This window comes from Echinops telfairi, unplaced genomic scaffold (genome assembly GCF_000313985.2).
Source record: "Echinops telfairi isolate 266 unplaced genomic scaffold, ASM31398v2 ScPeMD7_6;HRSCAF=24_0, whole genome shotgun sequence".
Taxonomy (NCBI): Eukaryota; Metazoa; Chordata; class Mammalia; order Afrosoricida; family Tenrecidae; genus Echinops; species Echinops telfairi.
In genome coordinates this window covers 13,000,540-13,020,546 of record NW_022103902.1, presented here as the reverse complement: position 1 = coordinate 13,020,546, position 20,007 = coordinate 13,000,540, and the positions used below count along the sequence as shown (strand labels likewise).

Here is a 20,007-nt window from a genome sequence, read left to right as displayed (position 1 = left end):
CACAGCAGAGAGTAACACTGGCCAGTTCTATGCCATCCTCCCAAATGTTCCCATGCCTGAGCCTATCATTGCAGCCATTGTGCCAGTCCATCTCCAGGAGGGCCTTCCTCTTTTTTGCTGCCCCATCCACTTTACCAAGCAAGACGTCCTCCTCCAGAGACTTGTCTCTCTTGACAACGTATACACAGAATGTAAGAGAAAGTCTCCCCTTCCTTGCCTCTAAGAAGCACTCCGGCCATACTTCTTCCAAATGAGATCAGGTGGGCCTTTAAGCAGTCCATGATACTTTCAATATTCTTCCCCAGCCCCACAATTCAAATGCATCCATTCTTCTTCAGTCATTTTTATTCAATGTCCGACTCCCACATGCATATGAGGCCATTGAAAATGCCATGATTTGGGTCAGGCACACTTTAGTCCCCAAAGTAACATCTTTGCTCTTTAATACTTTAAAGAGATCTTGTGCAGCAGGTTTGCTCGATGCAATGTGTCTATTGATCGCTTGACTGCTGCTTTCCTGAGCAGTGGTTGTGGATCCAAGCAAGACGAAATCCTGGACAACTTCAATCTTCTCTCCATTTGTCATGATGATCTGTTGGTCTAGTTGTGAGGATTTTGATCTTCTTTACATTAAACTGTAATCCATACTGAAGGCTACAATCCTTGATCTTCATCAGCAAGTGCCTTAAGTCCTTCTTACTTTTAGCAAGCACTGTTTTGTCATCTGCATATTATAGATTATTAATAAGCCTTCCTCTGACCCTGATGCCACATTCTTCTTCATATAATCCAGCTTCTCTGGTGATTTGCTCGGGGTTCAGATAGAACAAGTATGATGAGAGGATACAACCTTGCCACACACATTTCTTGATTTTAACCCATGTAGTATTCCCTTGTTCTGTTCACACATCTGCCTCTTGATTCATGTAGAAGTTCTACCTAAGCAGAATGAAGTGCTCTGGAATTCCTATTCTTCTCAAGGTTATCCATAATTTGTTATGATCCACACAGTCGAATGCCTTGGCAGAGTTCATAAAACAGAAGTAAACATCTTTCTGGCATTCTCTATTTTGAGCCACGATCCATTGAACATCAACAATCCCTTGGTCCGTGTCGTCTTCCGAATCAAGTTTGAACTTTGGCAGCTGTCTGTCAATGCACTGCTGCAATTATTGCTGGATGACCGTCAGCAAAAATGTGTTTTCTTGTGATACCAATGATTTTGTTCTGTAGCTTCAGCATTCTCTGGGGTCACCTTGCTTTGGCATGGGCACAAATATGGACCTCTTCCAGTCAGTTGACCCAGTAGCTGTCTTCCAAACTTCCTGGCATAGACAAGTGAGTATTGGCGTTGCCCATTTTGTTGTAGTTCTTGTTGTTTTATGGCAGGTGGATCAGAACATCTCTTGGCATCACTGTCTTCACGAGTGCACAATGATCGATGTTTAAAGATTCTGACAAGATATGGATCCTGGGTATCACTGAATGCTAAGCACACACCAATTCAAAACCAAATGTATATCCATTGAGTGATTTCCTCAAAACAACCTTACGTTTATTAATGTCTATTTACTTTCTTCACTTGCAGGCTCACATCTTTGGGAGGGACTTTATTTACATTTTGGATTAAGTATTGTGACTGGAATTCTGAGTTCAAAACTACTACAACTGTGGATGTCGACTATCTTTGGCGACGATCTCAATCACATAAGTCTCAGCTTTTCCATTCTGTACCTCATTTTCTATTTCTGTAAGTAACAAGCCTATCACTCATTCTAAATGGTATAGAAAAACTGAAAGAAAAAAGTAAGGGAAAACCAGCCAGGCAAAAACTAGTTTGAAAGTAATAAATCAACAACCGCACAATTATGTGGAAAAATATTTTTATTGACACAATCTATTAAAAGACATAACAGATACCAATATTTATACTACACAGAAACAATGCACAAAAATATCCAAAGCAGGGCTGGAAAAGGGGTGGGTGAGGGGCTTGATTGAGGCCACTCACTTTGTTGCCCTTGTGGGTACCACTGCCCCAGTGGTCAATGTGATGTGCCAAGAGCCCGGCACTGATTCCCCTGGAGCTATTGGGCTCCGCTCTAAGCAGCATTGCTGACCTTGACACCAGAAAGCTGTCGGGTACTATGGGGGGAAAGCAAAACAAGCAGAAAGTGGAGGAGGTTCCGGAAGAGGAGGAAGAGATATATGCAGTGGAAAATGTTCTCAACCTCTGAGTAGCAGAGGCCAAAGTGGGATACCTCTTCAAGTGGAAGGGTCTCTCAAACAAGGCCAACAGATGGGAACCAGAAGAGAAGCTGCATTGTCCCAACCTCATTGCTGAGTTTCTGCAGTCACAGAAAGCCGCCCATGAGATACAGACATCAGGGAGTTAAGCTCAAAGCTGACTCTGATTCAGAAGAAAAGGGAGAGGAAAGGAAACCAAGGAAGGAGAAGGTCAGAAAAGCCAGGAGGCTTTGACTGGAGTTTGGAGCCAGAGAGGATTATTGGAGCAACCAACTCCAGGGGCAAGCTCATGTTCTTGATGAAATGAAAAACTTATGAGGCCAGCCAAGTCCCTGCCAAGGAAGTCAATGTCAAGTGCCCACAGGTTGTCATATCCTGCTATGAGGAAAGGCTGGCATGGCATTCTACCCCTCGGAGGAAGATGACCAAAAATATGACAAGGACGATCACACACGACTGTGGGTCTGGATGGAGTTCTACTTGTCTTGACCTTAGCAGCGACTTGCGAAGATGTGCTTTGAAGAGTCCTAGTTTCTGTGTCCTGCAGCAAGTATCCTGAGTGCTTCCACGCTGTCCCATGCTGTAGAGATTGCATACCCCTCCCCGTGGAGGAGAAGCAGATAAGTGATTCAAGGCAACCCATTCTGCACTTTGCTGAGAAATGCAAAGGGCCTTCTATGAAGGACAAAACTTACAGAGTGGGTAGGTGTGGGGTGCAAAACCATAGTGTACATCTTCAAAGAGCAACTCCACAACCCACAGTCCTCTTCCCAATAGTGTTGACTCTACATTGTTATAGTGCAGCATGTGTGTGGTTTTTGGCCATCAATGGTGTATTGTAAGGGGTTGGGAGGGTGGCTGGGGAAAAGGGAGAGGGGTAGGATCACTTTAGTTAAGATGTGAGGCCTGATTGGGGGAATAATGAAACAATAGAACAAACAACTATTGATTTGGGGTTTTTGTCCAGAATATATCACCTTCTAGTTAAAAAAGAAAAAGAAAGAAAAGAAAAGAAAAGAAAAAGTCATTTGCAACATAAATGGGGACCAAAACTGTTGTAAGGGCCAGGACTTAGAAATCAAGGTGTTTTCCCTGCCTGACCTTAATGCCATCCCCTTCAAAGGTCTTAACTAGGATGTTACCAAAGCCACCACTTTGGAATGGGAATGTATTGAGGAGGGAATGTTTTTAATTAGAAAGTCTGCACAGCAGATCGTTCTGCCTCAGAGGTGCTGAGTCACAAGGTCCAGCTTGTCCACCTGAGCTCCTGGCTGAGCACTCAGGTCTGGCTTTGGGGGAGGTGTGGCAGGTGGTGGTAGAGGAGATGAGAGAAGAGGAAGAACAAGGGCCTGTGCGTGCTCTTAAGATGGAAAACTCTTGGAGCCACTCTGGTTTTGAACTTTGAACTCTGAAACCATTGGTGTCAGCAGTCAATCATGAAGGGTCCAAATTTCACTGAATCAAGTCAATGGTTGAAAGCTTTCAAAAGTTCTAGTCTCAGGAGTAAACTTTCATACTGGGGCTCTGGTTCACTTTAAATAAAAAAAGAATAATAATTGTTTTTAATCCTAAGAACTAACTGATACCCAAAATTAACTGATACTCAAAATTTGTCTTGACTTATGAGATTCATTGGTTTAGATATCATCTGAACTGCATCTAGAGCTGCATTGTAAACTTTTTTGTCATGTGTTAGGTTTCTGTGAAAACTGTTTAAATGCAAACTTCATACTACCCTGTCAGGTTTTGCCTTAATAAAACTATAGATTTCTAAGAGAGAAAAAAAGAAGAATTTGACAAAACCATAATCATAGTTTATATAGTACCATGTCTATCCAAGGTTGTTTAATACAAATAAGTAATGCTATATTTAAATAATAATTTATGTGGTTGGCTTTTATGAAATACATAATGTTTCTTCTCAACATAAAATGAATATAATTTAGATATGCCTATAGACCTTTCACCCCACACCTCTGTCAGTTTGTCACACCGTGGTGGCTTGTTGGTTTCTGGAAGCTGTGCCAACAGTGTTTCAAAAACCACTCAGGTCCCTCTTAGGGACTAAGAATACACTAAGAAGGAAGAGGCAGAGTTCTCCACTGACTCCAGGATTAGCTGCTGAAAACTTTATAATAGCAGCATAAAATTGCCTGACAGAGTGCCAGAAAACAAGCCCTTCAGGTTTGAAGTCACTAGTGTAAATATAACTGAGGAAGAGCTCACAGCAGTCAACCAAATGCCACAGAAGGAGCAAATGTCAAGATTTTGATTGCTGATGAAATGAGAACAAAGAGCTGAAAACATTCATCAATGATAGAAATGCGGAATGTACAAGGTCTGAGCCTAGGGAATCAACTATGTCTACGGGAAGATCTGCTGGTAGACCAGCTGCTGGCAAAGCCGAATGTCACCTGCTTAAGCAAGGTCTCTGTTAGGATGCTCTCATCACCAACGCATGATGGGGTCTTCGTGAATCACAATTGACTGGCTGGCAGCAGGTTCTGTTTTCAATTTTTTTGTTTGAAAGAAAGATCACTGTGTTTGTCTATTCACTATCTACTAGAATAAGTGTGAGTACTTAAAGCCATACAACAAATATATCGCAACAAATATATTTTCTCTAACATTACTTAGTAAGCATCGCTTCAAAATCAAGGGTTATGCCCAAAGGTATAATTTTAAACTTTTAGGGTTAGTTTGTCTCAACAGACATTTTTAGAAATAAAACTGCAAGGATACAATTTTGTGAATGCAGAGATAAAGTAAATATACATCTAATACAAACACCCTTTCACTATGACCTGGTTTAATATTTGTTTCAGTAGTATCTTCAAGAAAGCTGTTCATGAAAAAGATCCATACTTGTTTATTTATTACCTTACTAGTTCTAATGATCAATTCAGAATTTGATCTTTTCAGAGCATTTGAATCTTCTAAAGTTCACGTTTCATAAATAACTAACCACAGTGATGATTTCTGACCAGGCCTACCACAAAGAATTTAAAACTTTTCATCTATGGACAGGAAGACTAAATAGTGTCATAAATAAAATATTATCAAATACCCATCAAACTATAGTATAATTTGGTTTGGCCTTTGAAATTTTATAAAACAATCCCCAAAGTTCATCTGGAAATATTAATGTGGGAGAGTAGATAAGACATTTTTAAAAGAAACATAACTGTGGCGAATCTTCTCTATGTGGTGTGAAAGCATTTTAAAATATCACAGTTGTTAAAATATAATGGTCGTAATGTAGCAATACGAAGCAGGTCTAAGGACAGAGAAGGGATCAATCAGACTTGCTTCTGTGTGTCTGATGCTGTCATTAGATGTTCTCAAGTGGATTTTTTTAATTCATAGTGACCTTGTGTGACAGAGTGGTATAGCCACCATATTTTAGTATTAAAAATAAAATTTTATTAACTAAGACAGAATCTGTTACATGTTAAGCGGGCAAAAGAAACAAATCCCAGAATGATATTGTTTCATTTCATTGTGGTATTTTTAAAATGTTTGACTAAATTTTGCTAAAGATGACAGAGAAGGTGCGCTCATGGGGGAAATTACTTTTTGTATTTCATAGCTCTGTGGGATCTAATTTTAAAAAAATACCCTAAAGAGCCAAACTCTTTGCAGTGAGTCAATTCTGACTTATAGTGATATTATACAACAAAATAGAACTGCCCCACCCACCCACTCCCCAACCCCCCACCCCCGTCAACGTTTCCAAGGCTGAATCTTTACTGAAGCTCACAAGCACTTATTTCTCGGCAGAAGGCCCAGTGCATTTGAACCACTAACCTTCTGTTAGCAGGCCAGCTCGGGCTTGTGTGCCACTGGGGCTTCTCTATGAGATCTGATGACTGCTTTTCCATCCTGCCTCACTATTCTGTCACTGCTGTTTGATTTTCCCTTATTTGTCTCAAGTCACAGAAATTCAGCAAGCACCCGTCATGTTTGAAGATGACCTTTGGTTTTCTATTCTTAACGTAGCTCCCCAAATTAGTTTTATAGGAAAATACAATATTCTGCTTCCTACAAGTTCTAATAAATCTTCCTTTAATTCATTGCACTTGTGATTGTCCCTCCCACCCTCCCTCCCTCCCTCCCTCCCTCCCTCCCTCCCTTCCTTCCTTCCTTCCATCCTTCCTTCCTTCCTTTGAAATAGCTTGTGTGCCACAAAAACATTGAAGTCGGTTTCTATTTGACTTTACCTCCTTTTATAACCATTCAGGCCAGTGGTCAGATCTGATGATGGGTAAGGAAACAGGAGGGTTTTCAAGGCTGAACCCTCATTTTTAAGAATTATTTTATTTACTTACCTTCATTTCCCCCTTTTGTGTGTAGGCTACAACACATACAAAGAAAAACATACTAGATGTAATTGCACAACCCATCACGTCAAAGCCATGATGGAACCCCAGTAAATCCCCCTGGAAGCAGCACTGTCTTCTTCTTCTTTTTCCCTCCTGTACGCCTTCCCTCCTTTTTCTTCTTAACATATTTAGCCGCGACGACTGTATGATTTGGCTCTTTCCCAGTGGTAATAAACTCCTTTGATAAAGTAGGGGCAGGACAGGAACAGCCATCCTAGAGCTCCTTTTAAGAGCATTACACAAATGGCTCTTTTAGAGTTCCTGGGGGACACCAATGGATTAAGTGCCTAGTGGCTGAAAGACTGGTGGTGCAAACCCACCGAGACACACAGGAAGAAAGGTCTGGTAAACTGCTTCTGAAAGGTCACAGGATTGGAGGCCCTCTGAAGTGCAGCTCGCTTCTGCAACACATCGGAGTTGCTGTGAGTCCAGATGGAAAAACAAGCAGGTCTGAACACTTTCCTGTACCCCACTATTCGTACACCAAAACAACATGAAACGGGGGAAAGGAACCCAGGGTCACCGAGTTACTTCTGACTCATCTTAAAGGACAGAGTAAAACTACTCCTTGGGACGTCAAGGCTGTAAGTCTTCATGGAAGTTTCTCCCACTTCTCATGGAGGGGCTGTGGTTTCAAATGCTGACCATCGGTTAAAAGCAAATGTGCTGAAGAAAGCTGATGGTGACCAGCTATCAAAAGCTATAGTATCTGGGGTCTTAAAGGCTTAAAGATAAACAAGCAGCCATCTAGCTCAGAAACAACAAAGTCCTAGTGGAAGAAGCACACCAGCCTGTGTGACCACAAGGTACCGAAGGGATCAGGTATCAAGCATCAAAGAACAAAAAATCATATCATTGTAAATGAGGGTGAGTTCAGAGTGGAGACTCAAAACCCATTTGTAGGCAACTGAACACCCCCTTACTGAAGGGTTGCAGGGAGGTGCAGGGTAGCAACATTGAAACATACAACTTTCCTCCAGTTCTAAATGCTTCCTCTCCCCACCCCCCAATATCATGATCCCAATTCTAACCTACAAATCTGGATAGACCAGAGGATGTACGTTGGTACAGATAGCAACTGGAAACACAGGGAATCCAGGGCAGATGACCCCTTCAGGACCTGAGAGTGGCGATGTCTGGAGGGTGGTGGGAAGGTGGAGTAGAAAGGGGAAACCGATTACAAGGATCTACATATAACTTCCTCCCTGGGGGATGGACAACAGAAAAGTGGGTGAAGTGAGATGTCAGACAGTGTAAGATATGACAAAATAATAATTTATGAATTATGGAGGGTTCATGAGGGAGGGGGAGCAGGGAGGGAGGGGGGAAATGAGGAGCTGATATTAGAGGCTCAAGCGGAAAGCAAATGTTTTGAGAATGATGATGGCAACAAATGTACAGATGTGCTTGACACAATGGATGTATGTATGGATTGTGATAAGAATTGTACAAGCCCCCAATAAAATGATTTTCTTAAAAAGTCACACGCTGAATCGATATCCCATGAGAGCTCCTTGACTGGAGGAAACAAGCCCATATTGGATCTCAGCTGACTTGACTCCCTTCCTATATCGCAAGATCAAATCGTTCCTTTCTTTGATGTCTTCTAGGAAGAGTGCATATGAGTTCCCTAAAGAGCTCACCAGTTCATTTCCAGTTCATACCCCCAGAGCCCCACAGAGATAATTGGCCTCATGAGAATGCCCTACCAGCTTATAGCTCACAACAGTTTTGCAAATGCCAGATCATTGCCAATAGTCTGAAACCAAAGCACCACAAGGATATCCAGAAGAGACTTCATTACATAGTTGGGTATGAGGCTATAGAAAAACCAACAACAGTAAGAGCACAAAAGGCAAATTACTTTGCATCACTATCAAGCCACTATCTGGTCAAGGTATCTGATATTAAGGGTTGTGATAAGACTTGAACCATGTTCGATGGCAAAATAAAGCTTTATTTCCATTTCTTTTTGAAAATAGCTGAGATGTATCACATGTCTGGAATATTCACTCTGGCCATTGTCGGACTCTTTTTAAATTCTACAAGTTTTAAACCTGGAGTTGAAGCCCTTCTACTTGAGTGAGTGACTTGCATATATTTGCTTTGTGGCATATATCCGTAGCTATAATACTGTAGTAGGAACCTTATTCAACTCGACATGGTCCAAAGATGATATTGACTGGAAAACTACACAACTGAAAACACCTGCTAAAAACATTTCGGTCGGTGCCTTCAATCTTCCAATTTTAGGCAAACTTTGTGACCTTGCCTTGGGTTTATGTTGGGTTCACTAATTCCTCAATGACCTAACCCATCGACTCATGCAGTTCTGACGTGCATTCTGCAGTCACCAGAGAGCCATGACTAGGGTTAGGCAAGCAAGGCATCTGCCACAGGGAACGAAATTTAAGGTGGTGACCAAAAAAAAAAAAAAAAGGCAAAAATCAAGATAAATATTTTAATGTAATACTTTTTTAAAAAATTGAGACCAATGCCCCAAATGAATAAAATATCAACATTGTAAAGCTACAATCAACACTATTTGTAGTTTCTTTTTCCTCGGACTCCATTGTGGCTCAGCACAGCAATGCCACAAGATTGGAAAATGACTATTTTAAGGATGGTGAAGAAATTCCACACAAAATAAAATTTTAAAATAAGTCAAGGCATTTGAAGAGGGCTGCTGGCTTTGAACTGCCAACCATGTGCTTGGTATCCCAAGGCCTCACCCTCAAATCCCCTAGTAGCCTGTCATCCTTAGAGTTCCTGGCCCTGCTGATTCATCTATCTCTACCGGTACAAGCCTCTAATCTTTTTTTTTTTACTTACCAAGAAGTGATTAGATTTTTCCCAAACTATTTTATTGGGAGTTAATACACATATCAGATCATTCCTATCGTTCAATCTCATCAAGCAGTATTGTAAAATTGCTACCACAATCAGTTTCAAAACATCCTCTTTCTTTTTGAACTCCTTGACATCATTTCCCCTTCCCCAATGCCCTGGGCTGTACCTCCCTCCACCCCCACCCCCAGGAACCTTTATTCTACTCGCTGTCTCAATAGATTCATGACTTCTGGGTTTCGTATACTGAAAAACAGAAAAACATGTAACAAAAATTCAAGAGGGTCACCCCCACTGACAAAATACATCTGAGAAAAACCCCAATGTGAGGGGGCAAAAACTAAGAAGATGTCGAAAACCAGCTCAGGCCCAGCGTGCGTCAAAGGGGGGCATCAACTGACAAGGTTTTAACTGTTCAAGTCAGGTTTATCATCTTGATCTCCTAGAGTCATCTCTCCAATCACCGCTGTTTCGTATCCAGTTTCTTCCCATCCCTCTATTATGGAGAGAGGGAGATCACTGGAGGCTAATTTCCTATGTGGATCTTGGGCTCCCACTGTCATCCATAACCTTCTGCAAACCAGAATCTCACAATTTCAGTGCTGGTAACTATTCCCTCCTTTGGATTTTATGATTTCTAATCCTTCAGTCATTGATGGTGTGTTTCCTCCATGTGGACTTTAGTTGACATCAAAGTGATTAGATTAATGACACAGTTTCATTAAAATAAGAAAACACACAAACCCAAAAACTCTATTTCTAAATAAGATTACATCCACAGGTATCGCGCTAGGGCCTCAACAGATATGTACCCAGTTGCCAATGAGTCCAGTCCAACTCATGGCAACCCTCATTTCTTTCATGCTTCCATCTGTATACATTTTTGTTGTTGTTGTTCTAGAATTTTTTTTTAAATCATTTTATTGGGGGCTCGTACAATTCTTTTTTTTTTTTTTCATATCTTACATCATCCTTTATCTTCCTTCACCCACGTATCTATTATTCATCCCCCTCGGGTGGGGGGGTGTTATTTTTTTTTCTTCTTTTTTTTTAACATTTTATTAGGGGCTCATACAACTGTTATCCCAATCCATACACACATCAATTGTGTAAAGCACATTTGTACATCGTTTCTCAAAACATTTTCTCTCCATTTAAACCCCCGACATTAGGTCCTCATTAGAAAGAAATGTCCCTTACATTGAATTAAAATGATCTTATTACCAGACTTTGCAATCTTTCTTTCCTAACAAGGTGATTTCTTCAAAATATCCAGTTCATTCGGTCATATCACTCATTTACACTAGTGGCTGTGCAACCTCAGGCACGAAGTATATGTATTTAGATATCTGTTATGAGGCACCTACCCAACTTTTAAAAATGCAACTAAAATGTTATTGGTGCACCCGTAACATTGACACTATGACTATATTAAAATATCTAGGGTGGTTAGTTTAATTCATGCTCTCCCTATAAAGAAAGAGTACTATAAACAGATATTCGAGAGCTCCTTTTCTGTGTCTGATGAAACACACTTGCCCACAGGACCTCACCCCCCACATGTCTTTTAGATGGTTTTGGAGTCTGATGTTTTTTCTCACACCAACCCTGAGTTTGATAGAGACTAATTCATTATAGAATGTAATTTCTTCCTCAAGTTTTCCTCATTAACTCCTGCCATATACCGCATATCAAAGAGTCTTGCCAGCTCCACAATAGGTGTTGGTAAATTGATACGATTAACTTTTCTGTTAGATGACAAAACTGTTATTTTTGGCATTAGGTGGTATTTTCCCACATTACGAGAAGTTTTTTATTTCTTCAAATACTTTTATTGGGGGTTCCTACATCTCTTTTCACAATCCGTACATTCATCCATTATGTCAAGCACATTTGCACATATGTTGCCATCATCCTTTTCAAAGCATTTTCTACTTGAGTCCTTGATATCGGTTCCTCATTTTCCCCCTCCCTCCCTCGCCCATCCTCCCTCACAAACCCTTGATAATTATTTTCATATCTTACATTGTCCTCCATCACCCCTCACTCACTTTTCCACTGTTCGTCCTCCTGAGAGGGGATTCTAGATTGATCCTTGTGATCGATTCCCCCTTTCTCCCTGCACCCTCCCCTAATCCTCCTGGTATCTCTCTCTAATTTCCTTGTTGGCCCTGAGGGGTTTATCTATCCTGGATTCCCTGTGTTTCTGGCTCTTATCTGTAGCAGTGTGCATGCTCTGGTCTAATCTGATTTGTAAGGTAGAATTGAGGTCATGATAGTGGGGGGAGGGAAGTATTAAATAACTAGAGGAAAGTTGTGTGTTTCATCAGTGTTGTACTGTACCCTGACTGGCTCATCTCTTCCTTATGACCCTTCTGTGAGGGGATGTCCAGATGGGCTTTGGGTCTTCACTCCATGCCCCACCCTCCTCCCTTCACATTGGGTATGATTTTATTCTGGATCTTAGATGCCTGATATCTGATCCCATCGACACCTCATGATCACACAGGCTGGTGTGCTTCTTCTCTGTGAGCTTTGTTGCTTCTCAGCTAGATGACTGCTTGTTTATCTTCAAGCCTTTAAGACCCAAGATGTATCTTTTGATAGCCAGCACCATCATCTTTCTTCACCACATTTGCTTATGCACTCATTTTGGCTTCAGCAATCCTGTCAGGAAGGCGAGCATCACAGAATGTCAGATTATTAGAACAAAGTGTTCTTGTGTTGAGGGAGTACTTGAGTTGAGGCCCAATGTCCAGATGCAACCTTAATTCTTAACATAAGTGCATAGGTCTATTCCCCTCTCATTATATATAAATATATTTACATGTGTACATGCTTGTATTTAGACCTTTAGAAATGTCTTTTGCTTTCTGGTTCTTTCCTCTATTTCCTTTTATTTTCCTCGTGTCCCATCATCATGTTTGGCCCTCATTCAGGTTTAGTAATTCCTTGGTTCTACATTCCCCTTGACTAAGTCCCACTAGACATCCTATGCCCTTCTCTCCATTGATTTTAGTTCACTGTTGTTCCCTTGTCCCTGGGTTGGTCCCCCCACCCTTCCTTTCTCCCACTTCACCTCTCCTGTATCCCCCTGGAACCATTGGTCCCGTTCTTTTCATCTCTGAATTGTTTATCCTGCCTATCTTATCTTGATAGACATGCAGAGACATTAATAAGCACAAAAAAGTAAAAACAGGCAAAGCCAAACAAAACAACAAAAGAAGTCAAAGCCAATAAAACAATGACAACAGCAGCAACAACAACAAAATAACAAAAAGAAAGCCACTGACAAAAAATGGAGAAGCCTATAAATAGTTCAAGGTCTGTTTGCTGGCCTTTATGAGTGTTTTCCAGTCGAGTCCGATGGGGTGCCACCCTCTCTCCAAAGTCTGTTTTTTATATTCCCCAGGGATTTCATCACTTTGCTCCCCTTGCTGCTCTGTTGCACGCCCTTAGTGTTTTGCTCAGTGTGGTGGGGTCAGATTGATGGGGTCACAATTCCCTCACTATATCTCCCGTGTTGTCCCCCGTAGCACTATGGTTCAGTGAGGGACTTTGTCTCTCGTGGTGGGGCCGGCCCTGTGGTCCTCTTATGAGAAGTTTTTTGCTCATCTCATTGTGGTGAAAATGTTATGATTATGTTTAAACCATCTTTCATTTGACTGAATTATTCTACATAGTGTTTATAAGTGACTTGACTAATTACATAGGTAAGTGAGTATAAGCCCATTGAGGGAATTTATTATTATTATTATTATTTCATTCCTGTATGATACAATAAACGGATGTGGGTTTCTTTTTTTGTAATGAAGTCAAAAGTTAAGAATACAAAAACTACATAATTTCCAGAATATGGGCTTCTGTGTGTTTTCCTCCAAATTAGTGTCAGATTCAATATTTGGGTCCAGAAGGTAACATCATTAAAAAGTTGGACCATACAAATATAAGAAAGAAATGTCATGGAGTCATTTTCAGTCATAGAAAACTATTTGAAAAGACCTATGCTGGACTATTGATACTGAGTACTTCGCTGATAGTTCCGTAGTTACTGTTGCTAGGTGCTAGCGAGTCAACTGACTCATGGCGAGCTGGGTACAACATCTCGAACTGCTTCCAAAGTAGAATTCAGAACCAGAAGTTTTCTACACATGTAAGAGAAAAGGGTTTGCTTTTCGTATCTAATTTGTCATTAGGCACAATCAGGATTTCTAAAGTCAACATCAGATCTGTTGCTATTAAGTCCATCCCAACACCTCTCCTGGAAACTTATTCTATTACAAAGTGAAACTATTTCATCTGGTTGTCTTGGCTGGAATTTTTACAGAAGGAGAAGCCTAGACCACTGAGTGGGTTTGAACAGGCAACCCTTAGGTTAGCAGTCATTCACAAGCTGCTTGCTTCACCAAAGGGTCTTTGGGACAAAGTCAGGCTATGCTAGATGAAAGCAAATTCCCTTGCCCTCATACAATGGTATTCATGAGACTTTTTAATATTTTCTATTTATTTCATCATAAATGCTAGGGCAGGGTTTCAAAAGTTCATGGAAATTTTCCATTCTCTTTTAATACCCCTTTCCATGAACTTTTTGAAGACTTCTCATATAATATATGAACCTTAAAGACATAAAACACTTGTATAAAGAGAGATTTTTAAAAGATAAGGTTTAAAGTATAGCCTCTCAGGGTCCCAATATCCATAACCAATATTAAAATTTGAATGCCCCTTTGCAAACTGCTTTGCTTACAGTTAATAAGAACCTGAATTCTGGAAATGATGTGGTTTGCTCCTAAATTTGAGTATTTACATGCTCACAAGTTCAAAACAAAGACTTTACAAAACAGCATTTATGTAAAAAGAAATTAAATCATTCACACCTTCCAAGGCCTAGCTAGATTTTAGGCAAAGTCATAATTTTATCATTACTAAATCAAACTTAAGAACCCAGCTTTCCTTTGAAAAAGAAGTGACCTTCATTTGTCCTCATGAAGGAAGATAGGAGGAAGGCAGCACTGCTGCTTCAATGGCAGCATTCTCTCCTTCAGTGAAGGAGACCCTGTGGTCGAATTCCCAGCCACTGTGTCTCACCCCTATCTGCTGCCCTTCTCTCAGTGTAGGCTTGTAATTACGGTGATGCTGAGCAGATTCCAGAAGAGCTTCATAACTAAGGGGGACTAGGAAGAAAGGCTTGGCAAACTAATTTCAAAACTGAGTCAGAGAAAACCCTATGAATCACAGTCATGATATCCACAACCTATCGTGGGGATAGTGCAAGAGCAGGTAGTGTTTGTTCTGTTGTACAGAGTCTGCCTGAGTCCAGGCAACAATTATAAAACAAGAAACTTATGTTCAGGATATTCAAGCTACACCAATCACAATGTCCTAATGGCTGGGTTCTATTAAGTAGCATAGCCACTGTGTAAATATTTCTTCCAGAAATGAATGACTTTGTTATGTAAACTGGTTAAACTTCCTTGTGAACTTTTTTGTTTACTTGATTTTGCATTCTTTTCTCCTCAAATTTTCAGTCCCTTGATATTTGGTAAATTTCCTTCTTGATCTTTATTTTCCTCGTAATACCTAGCATATGGCCTCATGTTGATAAGTTTTCCATAAAGATGTTAGCTCAATTAACTGTAACTCACTATATTTTCTGAAAATACAGATTCTGGAATTGTCTCTCGTTTGCTTCATTTCTTGTCGTGTTTACTTTCATTGGACTTCTAATTCCTGCCCAAACATATTTATATATATCATTTTCTGATATATATTTTTCATTAAATATATACTTGACAATGATTGTCTTAAGGTAAGAATACCATTTAAAATTTTCTATTATAGGAAGTTAAGTTTGAAGATAATCTTATACATTGTAAAAATGTACATGTCATAGAATGAACTCTTCAAATTTCCAGGGAATCATTAACAGATTAGTATTATTTTCAGTTTTAATCTATGGTTCAGGTGGCACAAAAAAAATCTCTGTGAAATTTTTAAAAATTAGAGTAAAGAACTCTTTTGTAATCTTGCTATCCAGAAAGAAGCAATCATTATTAATATTTTTTAGATTTCATCCAGCTTTTTTTTCTTGTGAACTTTAGAACGTTAAGCATCTGTTATAAAATTTTAAATGATCTTCATATGCTGGCATTATATAAAAAACAATTTCATCCTAATTAAAAATTAGAATTGGAAATAATTTAAAAACTTTAAATAGCATATAGAAATCATCTTGCTAGTGATCTTTCTTGGCTTCGACAATTTTTGTAGTCCTTTCAACTTTAAAAGGAAAAAACTCTGTCACAGGACAGACAAACTGCCATGGCTGGAGTCTACATTCCTTTGTTTTTATTACTGAATTGGCTAGCATGCTATTTGCTGTCTAGGAAGATCAGTTAGATAGTATACATTGTTTGGTTGAGTCAAATAAATATAAGTCAGTTCCAAAATGTTGGATATATTTAGTGTAAATTGTCGTGATGACATGTGATTGGGGGGGGGAAAAATATATATATATATATATATGAATTGACCAATATTAGAGGGAATCAAGATGAAATCCCATGAAGAGAAAGAAAGGGAAAATATTTTCCTCAAACTTTTTATACATTAGATCTGCTTTTGTTCCTTTTTGAGATCCACGGTATATCTATGAAATGTCTTTGTCCGTTTTTATCCTCTTGAAGAACCACCCCTCCAGGATGATGTGAAATTCCTTCACTGCTCTCCTAGAGAAAGAAACCACAAGAATGCCATTCCTACAATTCTGTGGAATGCCCCTGTCTCCCTTTGTGGGACAAGACAGTGATCTGTGAACAGTGGCAGGAATCCATGAGAATGTAGCAGGGAAAAAAAAGAGAGAGAGAATGTAGTAGAATGAAATGGAAACAAATGTCTATGATGAGAATAACTTTTAAAATATTCTTTTCTCTTTTAGATTTCTGGTCATCCTATTAATAAGCCCTCTTTTGTCTCGGCTGGGCCATGGGTTCAACTGGCGCTGGGCATTCATAATGGTGCTGAGCGAGATGAGAGGGACTCCTAATATTAACATGGCCCTTCTGCTAGCGTATGACTTTAACATCGAAAGTGAGAGGGAAAAATCCCAAGTAACTAATCTTTTACTTTATTTTATACTCCTTAAAGCCGTGATCACGTGCTAAAAATCGTTCTAGTAGTGAGATAGCTCAACCCCCCTGGGACTGTAGGAGGCAAGCCTGGGGAGATCAGGGGACTGCTGGACATTGTCTTCCTCCTCCTTCCTAACATTCATCGTCCTCCTCAACCATGAGCATCACTTGACATTGGACAGCCTAGCTCACGTAATATCGATAAACATAGAGTGCTTTGTGTGAGATTGCCATAGATACTCACGTGCCCTTTTTTCACCCTAGATGCTATTTCATGGAGTGGCTGTATGTTTCATTACCTTGATCTCCAATAAGTTTTTTTTGCCACTGGCAGTTGCTAAACTAGGTAAGCTCTCATAATTATTATTTCTACATGTGCTAAAGCAGTAACTCCACCTTGATTCCGCCTCATAGCGACCCTATAGGACAGAGTAAAACTGCTCCTCAGGGTTTCTGAGACCATAAGTCTTTAGAGGAGTAGAAAGCCTCATCTTTCTCCTGAGGAACATCTGTCAGATTTGAACGGCTGATCTTGGCATTAGCAGCTGAACGCATAACCTACTATATGCCCAGGGCTCCTTTGAAATGATTTAGGACGGTCCAGTTTAACTAAAATATCAGTGCGCGTTTATTCATTTAATTTTTCCAGCACACTTTTTTGAGAGCCGACTCTGTGCTGACGATGAATCCACTGAGAGAGTATTACGATGGCAAAGAGACTTCTGAAATGATGGTGCTTACGTTTGAGGGAGGAGAAACAGGCAAGAGGCTCGTTAAAGAAGGCAGCATCACAGAGTCCTGTGTGCATTGAAGTAAACACACTACAGAACTAAAGGAAACAGAACATAACAGGTTGCAAATGTTTGAGGAAGATGGAAAAGGAATATGTTTTAGGAATTAAAAAGCGGTTTGAGGTGTTGGAACCTTAGAGACTAATAAGGAGAGTGGTGGAATACCGGATGGGAGATATAGGAAGGAGTTCGTTAGATACAAAGAAACTTGTAGGTCATAGTACTTGTAAAGATTTTATTCTAAGGGCAAAAGGGATTTACCAGTTACTTTTAAGCACGTACCATTGTGTGATTAAGGCCTTAAAGAAGAGTTAACTAGAGTTACACACTCTAGTTGATGTGTGTAACTGATTAGGGGTGGTATGGGAAAGTAGACGTAGAGATATCAGTTATTACATGAGTCCATGGGGAAATGAAGGTGGGCTAGATTAGAATTGTAGCACCCAAAACAGAGTAGCATGTTCGAACTGTATTTAGTAGTAGACATTGAAGGAGATTTCTAAAAATAGGAGGATTCAAGGAGCGATTATAGTCATTTGACCTCAGCAATGGATTGGTGCTGATGATATTAACTGCATCAAGCAAATCATTTCAGAAAACATATCAGAAGTTTTGTTTGTTTTGTTAAATTTGAAATGTCTAGTAGCTAGTTAAAAGGATACAGCAAAGTAGTTGTTGAATTGGACCCTGGACCATTGACTTCTTAAAGAAGTCAAGTTTAAGGTGTAAAACTTTAAAGATATGAAAGATGCCAATGTATTTTACTTTGTAGAGCCGGACTAAAAACGTGTTTTGTCATCAAATACTGAGTATGGGAGCCTTTTATCTAGAACAGTGCCGTGTGGGAAGCTTTGATATTTGGTGAAAGAACGGAGCACATTTAGTCTCACTCTTGTAGTCCACAAATATAACTGAGTGAAACATTTTGGGAGACATTAATATGTATCCTTCATTGGGTCATGTAGCTAGCTGTGTGTTTCTATTACATCCCTAACTGGGAGAGTTGCAATAGATCAGTATCTTACAAGCATCAAGAAGTTCTGTAGTGAAGAAACCTGTGTGCTTGTTATTTTACCTTATTTGGATTTATCAATTTAGAAAACATGAAATTTTACACCCACTCCAAACCACTTTCTTTTTGTTGCCACTCTTATTTCTTTAGCTAAATGGAGAGGTTTTTAAGCCCATTGGGTGCTCTTATCAAAATCAAACTCTTTATTGATCTATAACTAATTACTATTTCTTAATCATGCTACCCTCTGGAAAAAATTCAGAGCAATCATATAATAAAAGATACATGTAAATATGTATTTTGATCATTTTAAATTATGAAATTTATTAATTTCTCATTTCCCTCGCTAATCATTTGATATTGCTGTTCTGCTACCAGAACCTATATAAAACTTCATTGTTTAATTTAAAATAGGGTTGCTTTGTTTATTTCTTAAGTTATTGGGGATTTCGGTGAAATGGCAAAATAAGTAACTCTGCAAATATATCCCTCCATGAAAGCAATACTATCCCAAAAAACTGAGATTAACTTTTGGAATTTTTTTCTGTTCCCCTCTAACTTCACAATCTAGTCAAAGGCATGTGGCAAGCCAGGGGTATTTGGTCAACAAAGATGACTGAACTGCAAGAAAGGCCAACTTTCTTGCAAATTAACTTACTCTATATTCATCCCCCTTTCCAAACTAAAACCACTGCTGTGGAGTTGGCTTCTACTTATAGCAGCCCTGCAGGACAGGGCATGATTGCACTCCTTCAGGTTTTCAGGACTAGCATCTTTCCGGAAGCAGATGGCCACATCAGTCCCCCGTGCAGTGGCTGGTAGGCTCGGATTGGCTGATGGGTTCCAATGGCTTGACCTTTTGGTAAACAGTGCTACCAATCTCACCACAGTGCCACCAGGGTTTAAATAGCTAAACAAACCTAACTTTCTTGCTGTGGGACCTCTATCTCCCTGAAGTGAGTATCTACTTGTGGAACATTATTGCTTTCCCAGGAATTCTCCCTGGCTTACCTACTAAAGGAATTCGTGTCTGATAGTAAGAGTCCTTCATGGCTTTGTGAGGTCACTTACTCTTTATGTTTAATCAGAAACTGATTCCCGATTGCTCTCTGCATGTTATTTTATATTCTACCTATTTCAGTCTGGGCAAGTTGATAAGTCATTTAGTATACTAGTAAAAAGCCTAAAATTTGGAGCTAGGTTACTAACTGGCCAAACGTGTGACCATGAAACATTTACCTAACTCTTCTGTGGCTCCATTTCTTCATCTCTCTCACTGAGAAAAGGGACTGACTTCAAAGGGGGGAAAGATAACTCATGCAAGGTGCTGAGATGTGTGTTCATAGCACTCAATAAATATGATCTACTTATTTTTATGATAATGATAAATTTACCTTTGTGAGGAAGGATATAAAAGTTTAAAAGGTGAAACTGTTCATGTTTCAAGTATCAAACAACTTATGCTAGGCTTTTCTTTAATTTTTAAAATTCTTTTTTTTTTTAATCATTTTATTGGGGGCTCGTACAGCTCTTATCACAATCCATACATCCATCCATTGTGTCAAGCACATTTGTACATTTGCTGCCATCATCATTCT

General features: G+C 39.6%; 1 protein-coding gene across 1 annotated transcript in view; it reads left to right on the top strand.

Moving 5' to 3' along the window:
• Positions 1–20,007, top strand: part of SLC9C1 (solute carrier family 9 member C1) — a 95,235-nt gene that overhangs the window by 20,120 nt on the left and 55,108 nt on the right. Inside the window, exons 6-10 of the mRNA XM_004706477.1 lie at positions 1,589–1,750; positions 8,612–8,711; positions 15,142–15,285; positions 16,414–16,585; positions 16,871–16,952. Coding sequence (XP_004706534.1) covers positions 1,589–1,750; positions 8,612–8,711; positions 15,142–15,285; positions 16,414–16,585; positions 16,871–16,952 — 660 coding nt within the window. The remainder of the gene's footprint in view (positions 1–1,588; positions 1,751–8,611; positions 8,712–15,141; positions 15,286–16,413; positions 16,586–16,870; positions 16,953–20,007) is intronic.